At 41.9% G+C, this 19,542-nt stretch overlaps 1 protein-coding gene across 1 annotated transcript; it reads right to left on the reverse strand.

Annotated features, from left to right (window-relative positions):
* Positions 1 to 82: 82 nt before the first annotated feature.
* Positions 83 to 19,540, reverse strand: ZNF660 (zinc finger protein 660). The gene is made up of 4 exons (XM_082412968.1): positions 9,926 to 19,540; positions 8,732 to 8,866; positions 7,711 to 7,832; positions 83 to 2,443 (listed from the first exon to the last, which is right to left on the reverse strand). The coding sequence occupies exon 4, from the start codon at positions 2,263 to 2,265 to the stop codon at positions 1,285 to 1,287; it is 981 nt and encodes a 326-aa protein (XP_082269094.1). The 5' UTR covers positions 2,266 to 2,443; positions 7,711 to 7,832; positions 8,732 to 8,866; positions 9,926 to 19,540; the 3' UTR covers positions 83 to 1,284.
* Between the last annotated feature and the right edge of the window lie 2 nt (positions 19,541 to 19,542).

The following is a 19,542-nucleotide window of genomic DNA, read 5'->3' on the forward strand; positions in this document are numbered from 1 at the left end:
TGTCTTAAAAGTTTAAAATATTGGTTGTAAACAGATTAAGGCCTTCTCAGAGGGCTAGACAAAAAGAAAGGCTTGTCACACATTTACATGCATTATCTCATTTAATCCTCACAACAACCCTGTGAGGTAGGTGGTTATTCCCATTTTACAGATAAATCTGTGGCTCAGAGCATTTGAGGGACTTGTCCAAAACTGACAAGCTAGGGCACAGCAGATCTGGAATTAGAACTCATATGTCTCTGACCCAAAAGTCTGCACTTTCAGCTACGAAACTCCATGTAATACGTGAAGGCAGAGCCTTCTCCTTGTTTGAATTATGCTGTGTCTCTTTAAAGGCTTTGAAACTGCAATTGTTCCAATTTCATAAGGGGCCATTTTTTTCTGTAGACATATATTGAAAAGGTGGAGCCTAGATGGTTCTTTATTAACTGCGGATCCTTCTACAATGTGGGAGAGGAGAATGTAGCAAAGCTTTGCCGTTTTCTTTTAACCTAACAGTGATTAAGAAAGTGGATTATATATTCTGTTGACAACTGTAAAGTCAATTTATCTCAAAACTGCAAAAGCCAACAACTGGTATTTATGATGTAATACACAGGAAACAGACTCTAAAAGGAAGTGACGTGCTCAGGGTTCCCCTGCTACTAAGTGCCAGTATTAGGGTGCAATCCCAGGATTTTAGGGTCTATGTTCTATGTGCCTTTCATAACCCTGTTGAGTGAAAATGAACATGTACTCGTTGTATTTAAAAAATACAAAAGTAGTACATTCTCACTGTAGAAAAATATAAAAGTAGTACATTCTCACTGTAGAAAATCTAAAAAGCATAGAAAAGTATAGAGAAGAAAATAGAAATTACCTATAATCCTATTATTCAGAGATAATCACTGTTAACATTTTGGTTTGGTATTATTTCATTCCCATTTCTTTCCTTTGCATAAGTGTTTTTTAAAAATTTGGATCGTATTTCATTGTTTTTCTCTTTATCTTCCATTTCATCAAAATCATTTCCCCCATGGCATTAAATATTCTTTAAAAATGTTTACAATGGGTGCCAAACCATCATATGGCTAGACCATCATTCATTTAAACCCTGTACGGTTGAAAATCTAGTTTTCTTCCTCCGGTTATATATGATGCTGGCATGAATAGCCCTTCTGTTAATCTTTGTCTACTTCTGATTACTTTCCCTGTATGAATTCTTAGAGAATTAAGGTTGATGATACTGAAAAATTGCTTTTCCAGAAAGTAGCAGTTAGCCCCACTTCCAACAATATATGTCATTTATGACGTTTCTTTCTCCTCATTATGTTTTCTCTGGTGTTGAATAAGCTGTGAGCTATAACGATAGGCTTTCCCACACTCACTACATTTATAGGGTTTCTCCTTTGTGTGGGTTCTTAAATGTAGAATAACTTGAGAAGTCTGCCTGAAGGTTTTTCCACACTCGTTGCATTTATAGGGTTTCTCTCCAGTGTGCACTCTCTGATGATCAATAAGATTTCGATTAGAAGTAAAAGCTTTCCCACACTCATTACATTTGTAAGGTTTCTCTCTACGATGAAGTCGCTGATGTTCATTAAGGGTCTTCTTTAAGATGAAAGCTTTCCCACACTCATCACATTCATAAGGCTTCTCCCCAGTGTGAATTCTCTGATGGTCCATAATCTTTGTATTAGAAACACATGTTTTCCCACACTCCTTACATTTGTAAACTTTTTTTCCTTTGTGCATTCTCTGATGTTGAGTAAGGTTTGAACTACGGCTAAAGGCTTTCCCGCACTCGATACAAGTGTAGGGCTTCTCGCCAGTGTGAACTCTGTGATGTGAAATCAGACCAGAACTCCGACTAAAGGCTTTCCCACACTCCTTACATTCATAAGTTTTCTCCCCACTGTGGATTCCCTGGTGCCGAATGAGGTGTGACTTACCGCTGAAAGATTTCCCACATTCGCTGCACGTGTAAGGCTTCAGTCCAGTGTGGATCCTCCGATGAACAACCAGGTTGGAGCTATGACTGAAGGCTTTTCCACACTCCTTACACTTATAGGGTTTCTCTCCTGTGTGGATTCGTTCATGTACTGTGAGGTTTGCACTCTGACTAAAGGCTTTGCCACACTCAGTACACACATACTGTCTCTTTTCAGCCTGACTTCTCTCATTTATTGTAGGGTCGTCTTTTTCATATTCTTGGTCACTCACTTCTGTGAATGTTTTATTATCCTTAACTGTCTTCTGTTTGAAGTTTCTTGTCTTTCTCCTCATTTTCTCTTGCTTGAAGCATCCCAGTGGCCCCTTGAGTCTTCCCTTTCCCTTCAGAGGAGCCTTCTAAACATTGACTTCCTTGGCAACACCTCTGCGGAGTTCTCTTGAAAGTATGAGATTCAGATTTTTCGGGAATGATGTTTTGGAATCAATACTTCCTCAATCCCCGTTTCACCATCTGACAGAAGAAAGAAAAGTTGCACATGTCACCTGCTCTCTATACTAGAGGAAGGAGAATTATCCAAGGATAACAAGATGTGGCAGAACACAAGGTCCCTCATGGAAAAGTAAGTGTTCAAAGGCAGGGGGACCTGATCAAAAAGATGAGAAAAATGAGGATAGACATAGAGGCCAATGGAAAGGCTTATGGAAAGCCAGGGGTTGACAGGAGCCCAACATGTCCAGCATCAGAATGAACGATGAGTAGTATAAAACCCATCCTGGTTTCTTCCTATCTCATGCTCTACTTCCAGAATTGGAGCCATCTAACTCCTAATCTGATCCCTAGAAAAAATGCACTGAAAGATCCTTCGTTCAGTAGTTTAAGTGACTAATCTTCAGATCAGTTTGGCATTTAGTTCATGCTGACCTATTCCCCTAGTACCAGTGATATAGTGGCTGGAACAAAATAGGTGCTCAAAAATTGTTTTATAGAATAGTAACTCGGATTTTGTCTTAAGGTATGACTAAGATTTCATCTTTTGCTTTGGTCTAGGTACTACATCCCTCTTCTTAAACTTTGTTGTGATAGGGGTAACACAATTCTTCCAATACTGGAGAGTAGTCACATCATAGCCTACTCTGTAGGGGCTGGTCTGTAGCTGGATCCAGCCGTATGTGCTAGTTCAGTCTGTCTGCTTTTCACCAAGCAGTCTATTGGGTGAACCTGAGAGGCTGAACTGGGAAACAGGGTTAATTAAAGCATGGCAGGGGAAACTGTAATAGGACCTTGCATGGTACAGTGGTAAAGTGTCTAAAGATGGCAATAGGGTGAGAGTAGAGGGCAGCACAACCAAGAGGGGCCGATACATGAAACCAATGTCAGGGAAGAGCAGGAATTTCCCAACTGGTTTGACGTAAAACTCTGGACATACAGATATCCCTAGCAGACCTCAATCTAGAGGGGATTGAGTCATGAAAGAAAACTGAAAGATGACTCCATGATACTAACACATGACTAATTTTCCTTTTACTATGTTCCTTTTCAGACTTGTCCATATTCATAATTATATAGTTGTAAATATACAGTAGATATAATTTTGCATCCTACTTCTTCTACTTAATTTTTATAAGTATTTTTCCATATTGCTATTAACTCTTCATATGATCATTTTCTGACTGTATAATTCACCACCAATGAAACTCCTTACACTTTACCTACAATTTTGCTAGTGTCAGACATTTCTGTTGTTCCCTGAGGTTTAACCACTATTAATAACACTATCATGATCACTCTATACATATAAAGTTTTCTTCTCATTGAAACATATTCTTAGGATAAAAGTTCCACAAGTGAGTTATTGGGTCAGAAGGAATGACGTTGTTTTGTAGTACTACCTACTGCTTTCCAAAAAGTTTGACCAGTTTTCATTATCCCATAGCTTTCTGATAAACTGAGTCACGCTCTCTGAAGGAGAGACATATCCAATGGTGAGTGCTCAAGGCCAGCAAGAAGAGAACTGTGGAGGTTAGAGTTCACATCTCAGAAGGGTGGGTGCCACCGATATGATACACAGGCACATATACACAGACTCATGCCCAAGATATGGAGGGCAGGCAGAGAAAATGGTGGGGGAGGAGGGGTTCTTGGCAGGAGCCTGAGCACACTCACATCCAGCTGCTGTTACCCTCCTAATCAAACAGGAGTTAGCAGGTGGAGGAAACTCAGTGAGAAGCCAGGGGAACTGCAGAGCAGAGTGGGACAGCAAGTGAAGCCGCCTCCAGAGTTCTGAGAAAGTTGATGGTTCTTTCTCAGCTTCTTTTCCATTTTTAATCTTCTCTGAAACTTTCTTTTCTTCATACATTTCTTAAACTAGTAATTATTGAACACTGTACCCTGTACATATCTCTGTCCTGGGTCTCACGCAGGGAAATTTTTAAAAAGCATTGTTGCAGAAAAGTGAAACCATTTGTGGTATGAATGAATGGATGGATGACTAGGTGGATAAGTTTATGGATGTGCTGTTATGAAAGCATCCCATTTTGCTGGCAAATTGTCCTCTGCTGACTTGTGTTATTGTTTAATTCTTCTTCTTTCTACAGTATTACTTATGAAAACTCAGGAAATGACTTTAGAGGAACAGATTCCCATAATTACTAGAACAAAGTATGTTAAGAGATTCAGAATGAGACAGTGCCCTGAAGCCAGCCCCCAGATGTCTCATTTCTAGGCATGGCTGATCCAATGCTCCCCAGTTAGCTACTGCAGTAACTATTATATCCTTAAAGGCTATTATGGAAAGATCAGTCTTGCAGCCTTCCAAAAAGAGGTGTTCAGGAAAAACACTAATAACCAGGTATTTACATGACTCCGTCTGTCACAAGCAATAAATACCATTATTGAATGCAAAAAAAAAAAAAAGTTCTGTTACACACTGTCCCTCCAAAATTCGTATGTTGAACCCCAAGCCCCCACTGTGACTATATTTGGAGATGTGAGTTCTAAGCAGGTAATTAAGGCTAAATGAGGTTATAAGGGTGGACCCTGACCCAATAGGATTAGTGTGTCCATATAGGAAGACATACCAGAGAGTTAGCTTTCAACTTGCACTCCTGCTCCCTTCCCACCACATACACAAACCGAGGAAAACCATGTGAGCACACAGCAAGAAGGTGGCTATCTACAAGCCAGGAATAGAGTCCTCACCAGAAACTGAATCAGCCAGTCACCCTGATTTTGGACTTCTAGTCTCCATAACTGTGAGAAAATAAATGTCTGTTGTTTAAGCCACCCAGTCTGTAGAATTTTGTTATGGAGGCACAAGGAGACTAATATAAACGTGAAATATCATACCTACTTTTAAGGAACTTACAATGGAGTGATGACAATACACTAAGAGAGTAAATTACAAATTTACGAAGTACCCAATCAGGGGATGAAGGGGGCTAGGAGAGGCAGTGAGTACTGGGGCTTGAGACGCTTGTGGAAAGGTGCTTAAAAAAGGCAGAACTTTGGCTGAACCTGAGGATAAGCAAGAACTGTTTTCTCAAAAGGATGTTAGCACAGGGTTGATGTACTCAGAAATAAGTGAGGGAGGGCTTCCCTGGTGGCGCAGTGGTTGAGAATCTGCCTGCCAATGCAGGGGACGCGGGTTCGAGCCCTGGTCTGGGAAGATCCCACGTGCCGTGGAGCGGCTAGGCCCATGAGCCACAATTACTGAGCCTGCGCGTCTGGAGCCTGTGCTCCACAACAAGCGAGGCCACGATAATGAGAGGCCCGCGCACCGCGATGAAGAGTGGCCCCCACTTGCCACAACTAGAGAAAGCCCTCGCACAGAAACGAAGACCCAACACAGCCATAAATAAATATAAATAAATAAATAAATAAGTAACCCCCCCCAAAAAAAGAGTCTCCCATTTAAAAAAAAAAAAAAAATAAGTGGGAGGTTACACTATCACATAGCTTTATGAGGGCAGGGATTTTTGTCCATTTTGTTCATTATTGTATTCCTAGCAAAGTTCCAGGCACATACCAAGCACTCAAAAAAAATTTTTTTTGTTGTTTCATGAACAAATGAGGAAATGAAACAATCGAGTTGTGTGAAGTGATACCAGCCAGAACACTGAAATCACGGGGCAAAAAATATGGATATAATCTGCTGGTCAACAGGAAACAAGTTCTAAATGGAAGAGTGAAATCTACCCTTAATTTCCTCTCTGTTTTCTATATTCGTTTTTTGTTTTTTGTTTTTGTTTTTTTTGGCTGCGCCATGGCGCAGCTTGCAGGATCCTAGTTCCTTGACCAGGGATCTTACCTGTGCCCCCTGCAGTGAAAGCTTGTAGCCCTAACCACTGGATCACGAGGGAATTCCCTCTATTTTCCATATTCTTTTTCCTACCTTGCTATTCTCTTTTCTTGTTACTTTCCTTCTCATTCTCACTTGTCAAGAACAAGGTTTTTCAAGCATTACCATTCATTTCCCCTAGTCCCAAACTTCCCTCCACCCCCAGCACATTCATGTTTCTCTGCGCTTCATGAAGTGGAAAACAGGAAAGAGGAAGCTGGGGTATCCCATGAGGAGTAAACTGAGGAAAATAAAAAGAAAGAATCCAAGAGCTGTCACCTAGGAGTAGGGTGATCATATACCCTGGTTTTCCCAGAATAGTCCTGGTTTATACCTGCTATTCCAGCATCATTATTCTTTATTTTTTTATTAAAAAAAATTTTTTCCAGCATCATTATTAATAGTGCCCCCCTTAATTCACAAAAGCATCCCAGTTTGGACAATAAGTTTTGTATCACCCTACCCAAAAGTGAAATTAGGAAAAGAATGCTTTCAGAAGATTAGCCCAGATGGATTAGAGTTGAAAAAAAGAATGGAGGAAGGGAAATGAGCTGGGAGAGAAGTTTAGGAATGCAGTATGGGTGACCATTAGAGGGCCTGCCACTTTCTAGGTGCTGAATAAATATTTGCTGAATGAATAAACAAATGTATGAGATAGTGAGACCCTAGTCCAGAATAACAACAGGATAGAAAACAAGTCCAGCTATTTCCAGGAAAGCATATGCATATATCAGACTGGATATAGAGGATGACTAAAGGAAAGAATTCTAGGCCATCAGATCCAGGTCTAAATATTGAGAATGGTACTATCACTAAGAAAGATGGGGATGTGGGAAAACACTTTAGACAAGAGGAAGAAGAATATGTCAGGAATACTAATTTGGGAATAAGACATAGGGGACAGATGAAGTCATGAAAATGTATAAGCTTGCTGAAATAGAGATTTTGGTTAAAGGGCAGGCAGAGAGAAAGAGAAATGCACAAGGACGTGCTGTAAGGATGCTCAGGGTGGTTCTGGAGGACCTGAGGAGGAAGCAAGACTTGTCAGGAGAGCAGGGAGGGATAGTTTGAAGAGAGTTTGACCAAAAGGAAACCTAACTATTTGCCCTCTGCCCAAATGGATGGGAAATTCCCTCAGAAATTCTGGAAGAATTCCCAGGCAGTAGGGAGGTGGGGTCTTAGCTAAAGAAGTAGGAGGAGGGACAGATGAGGCCATAAGGATAGCAAGTCACTAGGGGTATCCAGGCAACTGGGCACAAAATCACAATCTCAGACAACCAGAAAATGGAAGAGGACCAATGAGGCCCCACAGGTCTCTGACCCACAAATCCCTGAGACTGATGGATGAGTGTCCTGATCTCAGGAGCACCATTCATTTCAGGCTGTCAGGAACCCACAAAGGGCAGAGTTCTATTCTGAGAGACAGAGACAGAGGTTTTACCTAGAGACGTTGTATTCCTTTAATTCACCAGCATCACCAGCCTTTCAGGTCCCTCTGGGCAGTGGTCACATGGTCTTTGGTTACTGTTTAGCTGCAGTGGAGTGATGAATAAGAGGCAATACCTGAAAATAAATTCCAGAGAAACAGATGAGTGAAGTGTAAAAATTTAAAGGAAAAAAATAAAAGAACTATTAGAAATTATCTTGATCTCAGGGAAAGGCCTAGGCCTTAAGCATAAAGCAAAAGCTGACACCATAAAAGAAAAGCTGATAGATTTGACCATATAAAAATTTCTTCACTTAAAACATAAAAAATCTGTAATATAAAATAGAGTTGCCTTATACCATAATTCCTTCTGCGTATGTCTGTGCCCCTCCTCACATGTATACTTTAAGCTCTAAGCCCCCAGAGAACAGGGCCCATGATATTTGTATATGGATCCCACACAGTGCCTGGCACATAGGGCTCAATAAATGTTTGATTTGAAACGTTAAGTAAGTTCAGGATTCTATCTAATTCTATCTGGGTGTAGGGATGGTGAGAAGTGCATCCTCCACACATGACCACCCTCATCCCTCCTCTCCACCTGTTTATCTCTTTGGTGCTTCATATTGTTGAAACACCATGACAATACTGACATTCTTGGCAGTTCTGTCTCAACAGGGCCATCCAAGGGCTTAAATTCCCTAAGAGACTCACCTAGTCTAACTGCTCAGAGATTCTCAGAATGTCAGAGTTAGGAGGAAACTCCTAGACCACCTCGTCTCATATTAAAAGTTTGAGCTGGGGAAACTGGAACTTAGAGGAGAGCTGGGACTCAAGCCAAAGTCTCCTGACACCCAAAATTGAGTTCCACTACATCACCCTTCCTCACCAAAACTCTACTCCTCAGGGTACAGAGGTCCTCCTCCCACTTCTCTGTTTCTCTCGAGAAATGTTCCCTTTCAGACCTGGTTCCCATACTCTCTAGCAGGCAGGATTCCCGTCCCCAGACTAACTAATTTCACAATAAAGATCTCACCTGCCAAAGAGAAGGGAATGGCTCACTTTCACGCCTGTGCACAGTAGCCTCACTCCAAAGGATCTGCCCAGCACAGATCTTGCCTCATCTCTTCCTTCGGTTTGGTGAAAAAGTTCCTAGTGGGGTCTTGGATCACTGTAAACACATAGAAATGACTTGAGTTCTCTGAGAGCTCAACTGCAAGTGGACACTCAGGGCAATGTCCCATCCCTGGGTCACTTCCCTTCCTATTGAACTGAGAGCAATAAGGATAATCATTCCCATTTTAAAGATAAGGAAATGAAGCTCCCAGAGATGGAATGACTTGCTGAAGGTCGTATGGGTAGTAAGAGATAAGCCTTCTGTGTCAGAAGGAAATCCTCATTCCATCACACCACGGTCGCTCCTTTTCACCTGTTCTGTTGATATCTAAGTCTCCACATTCTCCTCTAACTGAAAAATGCATTCCAAGTGAGAAGTTCTCTGCAATCCAGCTTTCCAACAAAAGTTTGCAGAAAAGGGATGAGGGAAACTCTGCTGAGTCAAATGTCTTTAAAGACAGGAAGAAATAAGGCTTTACAGGGATGCTAGAAGGAGAATTTTTTTTATGATTATCCATCTCTCAGGATCACTAGGCCTCAAAATCGGTTTTGTGTTTCCCCCTTCAGATTCCCAGACCCCGCGTCTAACCCTTCAAGCTTGTTCCATTTCTTCCCTACCAGAATATAGCTCTGCCTTGTACACAACTGTAATCCCTAGATCTAATACACTACAAGTTGGTGCTAAGTATTTGTTGAATGAATGAATAACCTTCGGCAAGGCTCTGCCCTCCTCTCTGGGTCGGCTTCCTCACTGAGAACACAGCAGGGATTGGATTAGTGATCTGAGCCAAATACTTAGGTGTTGCGGAGCCCTTTGAGAGCCTGGGCGGGACGTGGACCGCTTTTACCAGGGAGGCCCCATGGCTAGCAACGAGGATGATACAGTTCTGTCACCACTGTCAGCTGGTCCGAGTGAGCAGCTACGCGGAGCAGGAGACGAGACCCAAGACAAAGGGGCAGCGCAGAGCAAGGGGAGCGCGGCCCACGACGACACCTTGACCGGCCGCGCCCCCGTCTCCGCAGCGGGCAGCGGTGAAGGAGGCCTGGCCCCCGGCCTATGTGCCCCACCCGCTACCAGAACCGGCCCGAAGCCCCACACCAAGCTGCCACATACCCCGCACAGAACGCGCCCGAACCACATCTTGGAACAAAGCGGAGAAGGAACTACGTCACCGACTCCCCACTAACTCCCACCCTAACCCTCCGGTCTTTCTAGGCATCGGGAGGTTTCTGCATCTCTGTGCCCCCTTCGCAAGCCCGCAGGTCAGGGGACGCCCTGGCCCCGCCTCCCGCCCAGTTTTACCCTACCATTGGCTGAGAGGGCGAAAGGGCGTGGAGAGTTCAGCCAATAGGCGGAGAGCCCTGGACGGGGCGGAGCCTGGGGAAAGGACTTGGTTAGGGCGGGAAGAGGGACCAATCAACTGGGCGGCCAGACTACCTTCCTCGAACTGAAACTCTCTGAAGTCACACCCCCAGCTCAGGCTGCTGAGCCGAAAAGTCATCCTTTCACACATCCTTCTCCTTTCAGCCTCAAAGTCAGGATCGGCTACCATTTATCGGCAGCATATAAAAATACGTGTCGAGTGCCTACTATGTCATTGTTCTAGGCTCTGCAGATACAGTAGTGAAGACAAAGAACTTACTGCCCCATGAAGCTTACCTTCAAGTCAGGGAGACAATGGATAAATAAATACCTAGAATGTAGTAGTGCCTAAGGGGAGAGAGAGAGGGAGAGAGGAAGAGAGGGAGGTAGAGAGAGAGAGAGAGAGAGAGAAGGGGGTAGGTGGTGGTGGGGTTATTTTATAGATGACAGGGAAGGCAGAGACAGGAAGTGAGCAATTTAGGCATGTGGGCAGCTGGTGGAGTATTCCTGATAGATGGAACATCAGGAAGCAAAGGCCTTAAACCAGAAGGAAGGGGGCGCACGTTTTGGTCCATAAGGGATTTGGATATGTCCCAAATAACACTGGAAGGTTTTGGGACTGAGAAGTGACATGATCTTACCTTTTTTTTTTTTTCTTCCTGCCACATGTTCAAAGGTTTATTAGCTATCAGATACGAATGGAGCCAAGAAACTTGTTTTTCTATAAATTCTAATTTCTTGCTTTCAGTCCTTAGCCATTTTGACATAAAACTTGCATAAAAGTTTCACTCCATGACATAACGTTTTAAAAATTTGCTCTGGCTGCTCTGCTGAGAACAGTCTGAAGGTGGGCAAGAGTAGAAGCAGAGAGATTAAGAAGCTACTGCACTATTCCAGATGAGAAATGATGGTGGCTTGGACTAGCTTAGAGGTGATTTAGGTGATGAGAAATGGTCTACATATATTTTGAAGGCAAGTCCAGCATGATTTGCTAATGAATTGGATGTTGATTAAGGATGACTCCATGGTTATTGATTTGAGCAACTAAAATAAGACTGCCTTTTGGAAATAGAGTAGACTGAAAGAGGAACAGGTTTAGGGAGAGGGATCAATAGTTTTGTTATGGATGTGTTAAGTTAAAGATGCCAATTAGACATCCAAGAGTAAATGTCAAACAGGCAATTGGGATAGGAGTCAGGAGTTCAGTGAAGAAATCACAACTAGAGATGTAAATTTAGGTGTCGCTATATAGGGCAGGATGGGACAATCTAGGGAGTGACTATAGACAAAGAAGTCATCTGAGCAATAAGCTTTGAAGCTCGTTAATCAATGGATGTGTGTTGAATACTTAAAGAATACCAGGAGCATTCTTATCCATCAATTCTTATAGGTGGCACAACATTTTCTAAAGAAGATTGAGGCACAGAGATTCAGAGAAATGATAAGACTTGCACAAGTTCATACCCCCAATTGATGCTGGAAGTAGAACTCAGGAGCACAACACTATTGCCACTACATCAGGAAACACTTAAGAAGAATATTCATGTACATTATGACCGTAATGATCAACTTGGTCTTGCTTTTCACCTATTCTTTTATTTGGCGGAGGAGTTGTCAATTCTGATTAAAACTCTTAACTCCACCTCTGGTCCCGGGGGTAACAATATTTCATTAATATTCCAGCCCCAGCTGGTCTCTAATTTTAGAGAGCATAATGAGGACACATTAAAAATACAAATTCCAGGCCACCCTATCCAACTTGTTGCCTTTATCCACAAGGATATTTATTTTTTCTGACAAAAGCTATTCATTCAGTCCAGAATGATGTCACTGCTCAGAATCAGAGTATTTGTGGGGTTCATAATTGCCTAAATATTCAGCAATTTCAATCTTTATCATGACATCTGTCAACCAAAGAAATTACAACTCATTTTTGGGTAAATAAAATCAATATCCAGTTATTCAGGTCTTACTTTATTGGTCAAAATGGTGATAACACAATGCTTCCCTCTGGTAATTCAGTCTCTTTGAGGCTATGACTCTCTGGCTTTAAGAAAAGATCAGGGGGGAGTTTCCTGGTGGCGCAGTGGTTAAGAATCTGTCTGCCAATGCAGGGGACACAGGTTTGAGCCCTGGTCCAGGAAGATCCCACATGCCGCAGAGCAACTAAGCCCATGTGCCACAACTACTGAGCCTGCGCTCTAGAGCCTGTGAGCCACAACTACTAAGCGTGCGTGCCACAACTACTGAAGCCCGTGCACCTAGAGCCCTTGCTCTGCAACAAGAGAAGCCACTGCAATGAGAAGCCCGTGCACCGCAATTAAGAGTAGCACCCACTCGCTGCAACTAGAGGAAGCCTGCCCGCAGCAACGAAGACCCAATGCAGCCATAAATAAATAAATAATAAATTCATTAAAAAAATAAAGAAAGAAAAATCAGGGACTTCCCTGGTGGTCCAGTGGTTAAGAATCTGCCTTCCAATGCAGGTGACTTGGGTTCAATCCCTGGTCAGGGAACCAAGATCCCACATGCTGCGGGGCAACTAAGCCAGTGCACCGCAACTACTGAGCTCGCAGGCCACAACTAGAGAGAAGCCCATGCACCACAGCAGAGGATCCCACATGCCGAAAGGAAGATCCCACGTGTGGCAACCAAGACCTGATGCAGCCAAAAATAAAACAAATAAATAAATAAATATTTTTTTAAAAAGATCAAAGGATACTTCAAAAGTATAAAAGTGAATGGGACGTTACTGCCATACACACACACACACACACACACACACACACACACAGCTTTCATGAGCATTAAATAATTTAAGCCTCAGAGTAATTTTATGGCTCAATGCTGTCCTTATTTTTATTTATTTTTACTTTTAGTTTTTTTGGCCACGCCATGCAGCTTGTGGGATCTTGGTTCCCAGACCAGGGATTGAACCTGGGCCCTCAGCAGTGAGAGTGTGGAGTCCTAACCACTGGACCGCCAGGGAATTCCAATGCTATCCTTATTTTTAGATAAGGAAACTAAAGCCTGGATACGTCAAATGATTTGCTTATGGTTGCACAGCTAGTAGTGGACAATTTGAAACTTAGACTGGGTTTTCTGACAGTAGATCCTGTGTTCTTTTGTCTACTGCCACACTGCCTCAGACTATAGATTGCATTTCTTCTAAAAGGTGTTGAGTTATAACAAGCTGTCCATAATCCCTTTTTACCTTTTTCAAACTTTATTTTGAAACTTTCAAACATGCATATACCCTCTAGCTAGATTCAATAATTATTTTGCCATATTCGCTTTTTCTCTCCACACACACATACACATTTTATTTGTTGTTACTTTTAGCCATTTGAAAATATGTTGAAGAGATCATGAGCCTCCAACCCTAAACACTGCAGCATGCATCTCCTAAGAATAAGGACATTCTTCTACAGAAGCAAAATAAAACTGTCAGATTTAAGAAATCTAAACAATTGCATATTATCATCAAATGGGCCTACTATTAAATATTACATCCATTCCATATTTAATGTCTCCATTGATCCCCAAATATCTGCTACAGCTTTTTTAAAAAATTCAAAGTTCACTCACTGCATTTGATGGTTGTGCTTCTGAAGAGTCTCTCTTAATCTACAACAGCCGAGCAACTTTTTTCATTTCACTGACTTTTCGAAGAGTCTAGGTCAATTGTCTTATATAGTGTCTCACATTGTACAAATCAAAAATCAGTGAATCTGACTTATTTTCTCATCATATCCCCCTATATTTCCTGTAAATTGGAAGGTAGGAAAAGAGGCCTGATTAGATTCAAGTTAAATCTTTGCTTCACTGGTGGTGTTAGAACTTATGCATTACATGCCATCCTTAATTTCTTTTTCTTCTTGTTTTGTATTTTGTGTGTACATTAAAATTTCTCCATAATAAAAAGTAAAAACAAAACATTAAGGCTGGCAGTGGGGGGAATTAGGGGGAGGGATAGGTAAAAGGTAGGGAATCTCTTTTTGAGGTGATGAAAATGTTCTAAAACTGCCTGTGGGGATGGTTGCACATGCATGTGAATATACCAAAAATCATTGAACTGTACATTTTACAAGGATGAAATATATGGTATGTGAATTATATTTCAATAAAAATGTTAAAAACAAAAGTCAGGAACTCACCTCAGAGAACCATTTGTGTACCTGCCATAGTGCTGAAATGTCCAGGTTTCAATAGAGAGTAAAATACAGATTGAGGAGCCATTTGGAAGACAACCCAGGAGGCAGTAGCCACAGCGTTCAACCTAGGGGGAAATGTGTTCACTTAAGAATAAGGCCAACTCCCCACATTAGCAGGTCAATCCAGACTTGCCCTTCAGTTAAACTGATATCATGGGCTACATTTTGTCCCCTGCAAATTCGTATGTTGAAGTCCTAAATCTCAGGACCTCACAATGTGATTATATTCAGGGATAGAGCCTTTAGAGTGGTAATAAAGGGTAAATGAGATCATTAGGGTACATCCTAGTTCAATACCACTGTATATGAAGAGGAAATTAGGACAGAAACTAACAGAGGGAAGACCATGTAAAGATAGAAGGAGAAGATGCCCATCTACAAGCCCAGGAAAGAGGTTTCAGAAGAAATCAACCCCGCTGACACCTTGATCTCAAACTTTCAGCTCCAAAACTGTGAGAAAATAAATTTCTGTTGGTTAAGCTACCCAGTCTGTGGAACTTCATTATGGCAGCCCAAGCAGACTAACACACCCAACTTCCTTGAGAAGCAACATACTTCCTTGAGAAGCAACCAACTCATGATTCCCCCAAGAAGAGGAAACGGGATGTTCCAGAACCTGGAGATGCAGAGCAGGTGGCATGTTAGAAGATGGCTTTACCCTTGATATTAATTATGGTCCAAGACATTATAGCTTCTTGTTTGGGGGAGGGCAGGTAGAGCACAGCTTTAGCTCTGCCTCAATGCAAGATATTCCTGACTCTTATTGGAGCATATTGCTCTGGGAAAATCAGAGGCCCCCAACCAGATGTGCAACTTCTCTAGTTCTTGCAGATTTTTGGAAATTGCCCAGCTGTTCCTGATTCTACAGTTCAAATATCCCACATAACCACTCTCAATGGAAACCTCAGGGAGCCCCTGAGAAGAGGTGAATTGTCTAGTGTTCTTCTAATGGTTCTCTTTTGAAAGTCTTTTAAATAACTCACTATCTCGTTATTTCAGTGTTGCTCATTAGGACAGATGTTGACAATGGATAGCATGGTAAGTGCACAGCTTAGCCTGGAGAATACAGTTGCCAGTGGCTTTAATTTTAGCACCATAACAGCTACCATGACCACCTTCTTCATAAATGGCCCCTGTAGTAGGTTGCACATACCTCAAATCCTAAGGGCACCAGTAGTGTGGCTCCCCAGTGAGAGCTTGAGTGTCATCGATTTTTGCTCATTGTTGAGGCAGCCTGACTAGAGGTTTCACTAGTGGCCTTTTTCTGAAATCAGGTCATGCTGACTTGCCAGGGTCCCTACAGGTATGGTGTAATTGCATCATTCTGTTCCCTCCTTCCCTGGGGAGCAACACAGATAGTCTCAGAGAGGGGATATAGCATTTTTCAATCTCACCCAAATGGAAATCAAAGTATAATGTATACAACCTGGTGGATGAGCATGTACCTATGCACCCCGTGGGCCTGAACATGCAGCCGTTGTTACCACTCCTCATTTAATCTTAGAGGAATATATATTGTCCTGTGATTACTCTGTCCTTTCATCTCATTGTACTCAAATCTTGGGTGACTGTTGGCCCTGTCCCTTTCCATCCACAATCCATATGGCACCAGTTGGGAAACTTAATATCTTGTAAATGCATCATCCATACACAAGACAATGCAACTGGAAGGGACTTGGGGGAGAAGCCTGTTAGATATCATAAAATGCCAACTGTACATACATCTCTAGAAACGTTTAGGTCATTGGACTGCGTCACCTAGGGTGGAAAAACATTATGTTTTCAGTCAGTTGCAAATTCCTAACCAAGAGTCACAGATCAGAAAAGGGGGTGGAACACCAAATATTTCTCTCAAACTGTGTTTTCATGCAAGGTATTCACAGGTCTTGAAAGGGAAAGCGCACCCATCCTACAGGGCATCCACCTGGGCAAAGTACAGGCCGTTGGTCCTGTGCATATATTAGTGGGAGGACTGTCGTGGTTCAGTAAGGAATCAGTCTACAGTGTCCTATCCTGGGTCAAATATCTGTACCACAAGGTACTTGGAGCCAGCTGACATCATAACACCTTCCCATTATCCCCCTTGGGCAAGAGTTTTACAAGGCCCCATCAGGCTAGAACACATCCTAATGTTAGGGATAGGGGGTTTGTTTTTAATTTTCTATAGAGCGAAAGCCACCCTGTGGGTATTCACAATTTGTCCCTAACACCTAGAGTATCCTTTGTAAGACTCCAAGAGGTCGACAACTTCACAGAAATGTCTTCCAGCATGGGACAGTACTCGTCAACTTGTCGGCACCCAAAATCTCTGGACCTTTCCTACTGGTCTTAGAAGCTGAATTACCAGGGTTTGGGATGCAGAATATAGCTGTGGAATATTTTCTTGGTGTGTAAGAGGTAAGAGGGTAAGTGTGCAGCTCCTAACACGTTTACCACCATATTTGGTCACCTGAACAATCTCCTGGGTATAAATTTTGACTGATTTTTTTTTTTTTTTAATTTTTTGGCTGTGCCGCGCGTCATACAGGATCTTAGTTCCCGGATCAGGGATCGAACCTGTGTCCCCTGCAATGGAAGCGTGGAGTCCTAACCACTGGAGCATCAGGGAAGTCCCAAACTTTGATTTTTAAAAGTAAATTGGGAGCTCTGTCACACTGCTTACTGTAATTCTTTACTTGCATTGTGGACTCATGAATGGAGCAGAAGCCATGTGCTATAACTAAAAGCTTTTCTACACTTATTCCAGGAATAATATTTTTCAAAAACGTGTACAAAATAATAGAAGCTCTGGATGAATGATTTCTTGCCCTCTAAAATCCAAAACAGATTATAACCCAGGTGGGTTTTGCTATGTCAAACAAGAAATAAACTATAACCAAGGCTTTCCCACACACAAATAAGTAGACTTCCTTGTAAGCATAAAGTCTCTGGTGGATGTTTCACACAACTGAATGTTTTCTCACACTTATCTCAGGAATAGTTTCTTTTCTCAGTTTGGAGTTGCCGAGGTAAAATAAAGTCTGAGTTGTGACTGAAGGTTTTTCCACATTCAGTTCTTTTACAACAAAGCTATTCGCAACAGGTAGAGCACATGGAAGGAGCCTCCGCTGTACCCATAATGTGAAGGCTGAGCGAAAAAGAAAAGAGGGCTCTGGGCGGAAGGTTTGTAACCAGATTAGCAAAATGTCAAGCTGCTCCTTTACTTCTTTACTGCTGCACAGCATATTAGTAATATAAATTTATAACTCACCTTCTAGCTCCAAGTCTAAACAGACAATTTTAACAGCATGCAAATAGAATATAAAGCAATTCAAGGAAAACCCACTTTCCCTATCTTGGGGCAAATATTGTTGATTAGTGAAGAAAAAGACAAATGAAATATGAGGCTAATAAAAAGTCTCTGCAACTTGAGGCAGTAAAAGGACATATGAAAAAAATATATTCAAGGGACCTCCCTGGTGGTCCAGTGCTTAAGACTTCGCCTTCCAATGCAGGGGGTGCAGGTTCAATCCTTGGTCAGGGAGCTAAGATCCCACATGCCTCTCAGCCAAAAAACCAAAAATCATAAAACTGAAGCAATATTGTAACAGATTCAATAAAGACTTTAAAAATGGTCCACATCAAAAAAAAAACCCAAAACTTAAAACCCCAAAACTTGGCAATCACAAAAGGAAAAGTGAAAGGAAACCAAAATGTAAAACATTATGGATGGGGTTTCCCTGGTGGCGCAGTGGTTGGGAGTCCGCCTGCCGGTGCGGGGGACACGTGTTCGAGCCCTGGTCCGGGAAGATCCCACATGCCGCTGAGCAACTAAGCCCATGTGCCACAACTACTGAGCCTGCGCTCTAGAGCCCACGAGCCACAACTACTGAAGCCTGCAGGCCTACAGCCCGTGTTCCACAACAAGAGAAGCCACTGCAGTGAAAGGCCTGCGTACTGCAGCGAGGAGTGGCCCCTGCTCGCCGCAACTAGAGAAAGCCCACGCACAGCTAGGAAGACCCAACGCAGCCTAAAAAATAAATAACTAAATAAAATCTATTAAAAAAAATTGTGGATGAAACACAGCTCTAACTACATATACAAAAGAGAGTAAAAGAACTTTACAGAATACTAGGTGCAGCTTTATGCCACTCTTTGACAGTCCAGTAGAACGGATGATTTCCAGATACAGATCACCAAAATTTACACAGAGGTAGAAACTTAAAGAGGGCAGTAATTGAAGAAATCAAAATGTTGCTAAAGATTTATGCTTCTCGGGGCGGGGCAGGACAAAAAAAAAAAAAAAGACTTGTCCCTCTCAATTCCCTCATCCCCCAAAATGGATCAAGCCCAGTTAATTTTACTGTTCAAAGAATAATTCCCACATTATTCAAACTCTTCCAGAGTAATTAAAGAAAAACAAATACATTTTGCAAGGCAGGCAAAACCTTATTAGTAAATTCAATTTAGTTCTGTACTTAAAACATCATTAACAAATGGATTTTATTCCAGGAGTGCAAGGAAATTTCATTTATCTAGAAACTTGCTCTCCCTAAAATTACAAAAATAAAGGACATTATCTGTAAAATTACACTCGATTTTTTCTTTTAAAAAACGTGGTAGAACTTAAAAACCATCATAACAAAAACTCAAAATACAAAACAATAGTAATTATTATAGGGTATAGTATGTGCCAAGCACTGTTTTAAGTGCCTTACACTTATGAACTAATTTAACCCTCACAGCCCTGAGGTAGCTCCATTTTATACAAGAGTTAGACACAAGGAAACTAAATGACTTACTCAGGATCACACACGTAAGAAAGTAAGGAGTCAGGATTTGAACCTAGAGTACCAGGCACAAAAATCTATTCTCTTAACTACTGTATTATATTGCTGCTTCTAAGAATAGGAATAGGGACTTCCCTGGCGGTCCAGTGTTTTAGACTCTGAGCTTCAGATGCAGGGGATGTGGGTTTGATCCCTGGTCAGGGAACTAAGATGCCGTATGCTGTGCGGAGTGGCCAAAACAAACAAACAAAAAAATAGGAAAAGAAGGAAACTTCCTAAACACAATAGAAAATTTATCAGAAACCAACAATGAAATAACAATAGTGAGACTTCCAGGGGTACATGTAGAAGATATCAATGGGGGCTTTATATGAGATATCCTATG

Source organism: Balaenoptera physalus (genome assembly GCF_965194825.1).
Source record: "Balaenoptera physalus genome assembly, chromosome: 11".
NCBI classification, from domain to species: domain Eukaryota; kingdom Metazoa; phylum Chordata; class Mammalia; order Artiodactyla; family Balaenopteridae; genus Balaenoptera; species Balaenoptera physalus.

Bases quoted from the DNA above. Each gene is read 5' to 3' on its own strand.
- ZNF660 (XM_082412968.1), bottom strand. From the start codon at position 2,265: ATGAGGAGAAAGACAAGAAACTTCAAACAGAAGACAGTTAAGGATAAT.